The following is a 7,723-nucleotide window of genomic DNA, read 5'->3' as shown; positions in this document are numbered from 1 at the left end:
GGGTGGCTGGTCACACTATTCTCCACTGTGGTTGTGCAATGGAATTGCCTGAAGAGCTTTAGCCTGGGACGTACCCCAAGAGATGCTGGTTCAATAGAAAGGGAGCCCAGATGAGGGGCTGTGCTGCAAAGGAACAGTTTCCATCCTAAAGGAAAGGTAGTAGTTTCCCGAGCCAATCTCTGATGCTTCTTAAACAAATATCCTTGCCCAAGCAAGAGGGCTTTCAGGGGTGACAACGTATACTCTACCGGCCACTGTTGCCCATAAATAAAGATCTGGCTGCGAGCGATGTCGACTCTGTTCCAGGCTAAAGCTAAGCTCAGTTGGTCTGGGGCCGAGGCGTTGGCTCCTGTGTGCAGATAAATGAGAGAAAAGAATGGAAGAGAGAAAACAATGGTCAGTTATTATACCAAGAAGACTCACTCCATCACTCCGCCACTTACCCCCTCTTTCTGCAGAGCAGATTCGGCTAGACAGGAGGGTTTCTCAGACTTGGCACTATTGACATTTTTGGGCAAGATAATTGTCTTGGGACTCCCTTGTACATTTTAGATAATAATTATTATTATTACTATGTTTTAGAATTGTTTAAAAAGAAGGTCTTTGAAAGGCCATGCTTTTTCGATATATATTGTACGTATTTATGGGGTGCATGTGATATTCTGATACACGCATACAAGTACGTTGCAGACTATTACTACCTGGACTCAACCCAGTAGAGGCCGATAGCACCTGCCACCCCCATCCTCCAGACATTGCCAAATGCCCCCAGGTATGAAGGGAGGCGAAATCAGCCGGTTGAGAACCACTGCCCCACAGCCTGGCTGGTTCCAGTGTGGTCTGCAGGGCAGCAGCGCCGCCTGGGCACCTGTTAGAAATGCAGACCTCAGGCCCCATCCTGCACCTGCTAAACCAGACTCTATATTTTAGCAAGCTAGGTCCCAGCTGATTTGCACGCACACTGTTTGAGGGACACTGCTGTATAACGCATCGTGCTTCTGCAGGCCAATCGATGTTGTCGAGGCATCATTCAAATCGTATTTTGCGTGGGGGTGGTGCTGTCATCAACTAGTGGGCCAACTTGTCCCTCTGCTACAAAAGAGCTCAGAAGATCTTTGAAGAAAAAGGCAGGCAAGTGGCTTAGGTTTGCTTTGATTTGTGAGTAGAAACCACTCGAACGATTTCCCGGTTTCCCATTATTCTCCAGCCTCTGTCTCTAGATCTGTGCTGTTCACCTGTGGGTATTTAAATTAAAATGAATTAAAATTAAAACTTTAATTCCTCAGTCACACTGGTCGCATTTCAAGTGCTCAATAGTCACCTGTGGCTAGTGGCTAATGAAGTGGAGAGCACAGATAGAGAACATCTCCATCATCGCGGGAAGCTCTGCTGGGACAGAGCTGGTCTAGATGCAAGTGTCCTGTCCGTAGATGCCACCTGCCAGGCAGCTGGACGCGGAGCTGAACGGGGAGGCAGCACAGTGGTAGAGAGAACACTGGGTGACAGACAGTCAGGGGGTCTGAGTCTGCCATTTCGTGACTGCACCAGACTGGAATCCTCTATGCCACTGTTTTATTGTCTGTGAAATGGGGTCAACAGATTATCCCGTTTACAGGGCTGAGATGTTGTGATACTGCAGTGAGACCATATGAGCGCATTCACGCGTAAATAGGTTTTTCGCAATTCGCCAACACGCTGTGTGCACTGAGGAAGACACTCTTTGCCCAGCTTAATGGATATCCCACCAGCAGGGGAGAAGGGCAGAGAGACAACACTCTTCCCCGCTCAGAGTTTCTCAGCACTTAAGACGTGCTGGGCCAAGTACTGGGCACTTCCAGTGTTGTCATATGCAATGTCCCAAATAATCCTGGGCATTGGGCCTTACTGTCTCCCTTGGACAGATGAAGACGCGGAGATCCAGGGAGACTGGAGTGATCAAAGGTCAAACAGCTCCTAACAGAAGATGGAGGGAACAAGTGTTCTTCACGGCAGGGGTGAGATGCAGCCCCAGGGAGCTCCTCCTTCATTCCATCGCTGCTGCTTCCGATGTTTGGGAAGGAAGGAGGGATAGCAAATGCGTCCATCAGCAGTGGAAGCCAGAAGCCATGAGGTGGGGGCAGGGTTCCTGGCGATTAAGCGGTATCAGTGACTCAAACTGTCATGCACACTGGAATCACCTGGAGAGCACTGTTCAGGTGCTCCCCATACCAACGGAGTCCTACTGCTTGGTTTGGGATCCAGGCACTGGTAATGTTAAAGCTCTCCAGGAGTTTCCAATGTGCGGTTGGGCACCCCTGTGCCATATACGTCCTTTCCCGCTTACCTTCGCCTCTTCCCTCTGGGCTCTGAGATACTGACATTAAGAATTAGGCACGGTGTTCGCTAGATGAGCGCTTCTCAAATTGGAGGATGCGTAAGTATAACCTGGGGAATTTTTAAAAGCACAGATTCTTGGCTTCTAACTCCAGATGTTTCGATTCAGTGGCTCTGGGGTGGGGCCTGGGGCTCTGCATTTCCGACGAGCTCCCAGGTGATGCTGCCGCGGTTGATCTGGGACCACACTTCGAACGGTGAGGCCCTAGAGAGCTGTGGTGCTAGGTTCCCTTCACAGGTCAAAGAGCATTTCTGATTCTGGTGTCTACACCAGAACTGATGGGTTCAGTACACACCACAGACTTGGGGTAAATTGATGAGTGTTTGGAACGATGAATTTTAATTCAGTTTTCACCAGGAATTTTCCATTAAGAAAACTATTATCTCCTCAGATAACAACAGGGACTGTACACTCGTACCAGGATAACTGGCATGCACAGTGATAAATAGAAGTGCATCACAATGTACTGTCATCAATTCAGAGAGAAAAAGAGGTGAAGGCTCCTTGAAATGGCACTTGGAGAGGCAGCACTTTAGACGTCCCTCTGCTTCTTTAGCGGGTCCATTGGGCTGGCGCTGACTTACTGGAAATGGTTTAATCATTCCCTTTGCCTTCCGTGTGTCACAAATTTGTCTGTCACCCAAGTCAATAATAGCAGCTCGAACCTGAACGAGAACACACAGCAGGAAGCAGGCGCTGAGGGCAAGGTGCGCCGCAGGCTGAATGTAATCAGCGAAGTGTCAAGTGAAAGCACGAAGCCAATGAGTCTTGACTTTTCAAAAATTGAAAATACATCACTCAGAATGAGGCCCTGGGCGACAGTTTGGATCAGTGGTTCCCAACCAGGGTGACCAACCGTCTTGGTTTTCCTAGTACAATGGCAGTTTTAGCTCTGAAATTCCTGCATTCTGGGAGATGCCTCAATCCCGAATAAACTTGGGTGGCTGGTCACACTATTCTCCACTGTGGTTGTGCAATGGAATTGCCTGAAGAGCTTTAGCCTGGGACGTACCCCAAGAGATGCTGGTTCAATTGGTCTTGGGCATTGCAGTTTTTAAAAGGTCCCCAGGTTATTCTAATGTGAAGTTAAGAGTAAAAACTTCTAGCATAGATAATATATATTCATTCATTTATTTACGCATTCAAAGATATTGATTTCAATGCCTTCTTCTATGGCAAGCACTATGCCAGTATGAAGACCTGGATGAATAAGACAGAATCCTTTGTCCTGAGAAGAGAGAGGCCTGTAATCAAATATACCACTTCAAACAATAATTCATGTATCTGCTCAACAGATACGTACTGAATACCTTCTGTTCCGGGAACCGTTTTGGCATCGAATATCCAATGGTGAACAAGATCACCAAGGGCATCCTCTTCACAGAGCTTACGTTCTACTGGTGGTGGGGCAGCTCTCAGAAAATAAACAAATGAACTAATAAGCAGTGTCTTTTCAGACTGTGTAAGTGCCATGAAGGGGCAGTGCTACCCCCAGGGTATGTGGGACATGTGTCTATATAAACAAATCAATGTGGCAGCACCATTCTGGCTGCCCAATCTTGCATGTTCCTGTGACAGAAATATTGTCCCAGCCAGCTGGAGCCATCTGCTGGCCAGACTGCTCTCCCGCAGTGAGGGCTGGACATGGAGTCATTGGGTAAGCTCATAGGGACAAGTATGAAAGTTCTTTGGGACATCCTGGTTGATTCCATGTGGGAAGAGGAGGGTTAAAAAATGCCCCGAAGTATTGAAATGGATCTGGAGTCCATGCAGGTCCTGGTTTGGGCTCTGGGGTGGGTCCTTCAGGGCAGCAGGCTAGAGGTGGTAAGGATAGTGACCAGGGTGGGGGAGGACTGCTCTGTTAGTATGAGGAGGCAGGAGGCCTCCCTGCGAGTAACATTTGAACTGAGACCTAAGCGATGAGAAAAAGCCAATATGTGAAGAACTGTGGGAAAAGCCTTCCAGGAAGAGGAAACATCAAGTGCAAAGACCTGACGCAGACATGAATACAAGTTGGTATAAGACATACATAGTATAGTTTTATTATTTTCTCTTTCTGCAGGAGGTCAGGGAAGATTTAAGTGCATAAATAATAACCACATGGAATTTAAGGGATTAGTTCAGTAGACAAATGAGATGAAGAAATGCATCTAGCAAAGGAAACAGTGTATGCAAGGACTGGGGGAGTGAAATAGTACAATGTATTTGAGAAATTCATGGGAAGGTGTAGTGTGGGTTGAAGCTAACATGGAAGGATTTGTAAGTGATGTGGAAGAGTTTCCCCTTTATCCTGAGGGCACAGGAAACTGCTTTGTCTTTGAAACAATGCAGTCATATTTGTGTCTTAGAAAAATCCCTTTGGCAGTGCAATGTGGAGGATGTATTGGAGGGGCGAGAAAGAGTAGTTAGGAAAGTTTTGCAATATTCTAGGGAAGGGATAATGAGGACCTGAAAGAGAAGCTGGCACAGAGGGATTTTTAGAAAGCAAAATTGATAGCCTTGGGTGATATATTTAAAGTCAGGAGCAAGGGAGAAAGAGAATTCAAAAGTAATCTCCTCATCTCTAGCTTGGAAGCCCAGGTATATAAGGGCCAACTGAGATTGGCAATGGAAGATAAAAGTAAGCTTTTTTTTTGAGTAGCAAAATTTTATTACTGAATATATTGGGCTTGAGGTGTCAATCCAGAGGCCATTGGTATTGAAGTCTGGAGCAGGGGAACAGTCAAAGTTGAGGATAGAGATTTGGAAACATTAGCATGAAGGTGACAAGAAGAAGAGAGCAAAGGATGGACAATTGAATAAAATGAATATTTAAAAGGAATGAAAGTCAAACAAATCGTTAGAAAGGGACCACCAAAAACAGTCAAAGAGATAGGAAGAGAACCCAGAGATCAGGGTCTCTTAAACTGTGAGAAGAGAGAGTTTTCAAGAAGCGGGGAGTGGTCAGTAGAACAAAGGCTGCCAAGAAGGCAAGTGAAAGAGATTGGTCTTCTTCTTTACAGCTCTGCTCTGTTCCTGGCACCAGCTTATGTATCTATCGTTTTATTTTTTTCCTTCACTAGAATGTAAACCTCAGGAGGTTGGGGGTTTATTCCATTTTATCCACCGTTGTATTCTTACAGTCCAGAACAATGCTTAGCACATAATAAGTGTGTCTAAGTCTGTTTGGGATTTTATAACAAAATACTATACAGTGGGTGGCTTATAAACAACAGAAATTTATTTCTCACAGTCCTGGAGGCTGGGAAGTCCAAGATCAAGGTACTGCAGATTCAGTATTTGGTGAGGGCCCCTCTTTCTGGTTCGTAGATGGTGCCTTCTTGCTGTGTCCTCACATGGTGGAAGGGGCAAGAGGTGTAACTTGGGCCTCTTGTATAAGGGCACTGATCCCACGCATGAGGGCTCTGTCCCCATGACCTAGTCATATCCCAAAGGCCCCATCTCCTAATATATCACTTGAGGGGCTAAAATCTCAACATATAAATTTTAGGGGGACACAAACATTCAGACCATAGCAAGGTGTTCAATAAATATTTGTTGAATAGATAAACGAACCTGGAAGTATGGTTTGGATTTGATAATTAAGAGGTCTTGGATGATATTAGTGTGTGTCCCTTTAGCAGAGTGTGGGACTAGAGGCACGTCTGCAACCTCTCCCTTCAGGGAAAGTGGGGGTGGGATGGGATGAAGGGGAAGATACGGCAAGTATGTAATTGCTACATCACAAAGAACAGAGTGGTAAGTGCCATAGTCGCTGCACCAATAAGAAGTCCAGAGCCCTTCCTGTGACTGAAATCAGGGCAGCTCAAAGGAGGAAGTAGAATTTGGCCAGAGTAGGGGAGGATGGTGGAGACTCGCACAAGGGGAGTTTGCAGTAGACTAAATGATAGAACCCTGAAGATTGCCATGTCCTCTTCCTGGGAACCTTTTATAGCAAAAGGGACTTTGCCGTGTGATTAAGTTAAGGATTTAGTGATGAAGACCTTATCCTGGATTATCCAGTGGGCCCAGTGAAACGTGAACACGAGGCTCCTTATGAGAAGGAGGCAGGCGATCAAAGCAGTAGCAGATGTGACAGTGAAAGCAAGAGGTGGGATTGACACAAGGAAGGAGCCGGGAGCCAAGGGATGGAGGCAGCACCCGGCAGCTGAAAAAGGCAAGGGAGTGATTCTCCCCGAAGCCTCCAGAAGGAAGACAGCCCTGCCCACACCTTGGCTGTAGACTTCTGATCCCCAGAACTATAAGAGTATAAACTTTCATTGTTTTAAGCCACCAAATTTGGGTAATTTTCATAGCAGCAATAGGAAACTAATACGGAGCTGCTATTTCAGGCAGACAGACCAAGAAAAAGAGGAAGACGGAAACGAGAAAGCAAGTATTTCTTTTACAATTTGGCTGAGGGGTAGAGCAGAACTCTTGAAATCTAATGTGCATGTGACCCACCTGATCTCGTTTCAGTGGTAGTTCTCATTCGGCTGGTCTGGGCGGTGCCCCGATTCTGTTTCTGTAGACAGCGTTCATCAGTTTTCTACTGTCATAAAAATTAGTATATATATCCTTCCTCCCTTTCCTCTCTCCACCACTCAATTTTAGATTATAAGATTATATTTTTAGTGTTTTTCTTTGTGCTGTTAAATATTATAGTTCTATAACTGGTGCTTGAATTGCTAGCAATAAATTATAATCTTGATTACAGAAAATAAAAAGTACAAATATTAAAATGAGGTATAAAGCCTACCAACTCTGTCTCTATCCTTCTTTCCTCAGCCTCTCAACATTTTTTTTTAAATTTCTATATTATATAGCAAGTGATAATTACATTTCTTTCTGTTACTCCAATTCCTATTTTTGTTTTTATCTTAGTTCTGTTAGATTCTAGTATCAATGGTCACCGTTAGGTTTTTGTTTGTTTGTTTTGTTTTTGCCAGAGTATAGTAGCCAAGCATTTCTTGGTTGATAGGTTGGATTGTTCTCTACTAGGTTTTTCAACAAGAATGTATGAGAATAATATTGCCAGAGCTCTAGAATGTTTCAAACTGTTTTTTGGTAGTCTTTATATTTGAATGATATTGGCTCAATATAAAATCTGTTGCTCTATTGTCTCCTGGCATTGAATGTTACTGTATAAAGACCTAAGGCCAGCTTTATCTCCGCCCTCATAAGAGACTTGATCATTTTGCCTGGTGGCCCAAAGTATACTTTATTTTTCTTTCAAGCTTAGTAACTTCACTAGGACATATCTGGGCAGTGATGATTCTAGATCATTGATGATTTCCTGACATAAGGTGGCTCTTTCCATATCTAGGTCAAGTTTACAATTTTTTTTAAACAAAAACATTCCTAAATTAT

General features: G+C 44.7%; 1 protein-coding gene across 1 annotated transcript in view; it reads right to left on the bottom strand.

Moving 5' to 3' along the window:
* TRPM3 (transient receptor potential cation channel, subfamily M, member 3) overlaps positions 1–7,723 on the bottom strand; it is a 338,389-nt gene that overhangs the window by 101,657 nt on the left and 229,009 nt on the right. The window contains exon 11 of the mRNA XM_012641622.1: positions 249–349. Within this exon, the coding sequence (XP_012497076.1) occupies positions 249–349 (101 nt within the window). The remainder of the gene's footprint in view (positions 1–248; positions 350–7,723) is intronic.

The sequence above is a fragment of the Propithecus coquereli genome, unplaced genomic scaffold (assembly GCF_000956105.1).
Source record: "Propithecus coquereli isolate 6110/MARCELLA unplaced genomic scaffold, Pcoq_1.0 Scaffold166, whole genome shotgun sequence".
In the NCBI taxonomy this organism is placed as follows: Eukaryota; Metazoa; Chordata; class Mammalia; order Primates; family Indriidae; genus Propithecus; species Propithecus coquereli.
Note: the sequence above shows the minus strand (reverse complement) of the source record. Positions and strands in the feature narration are given on the sequence as shown.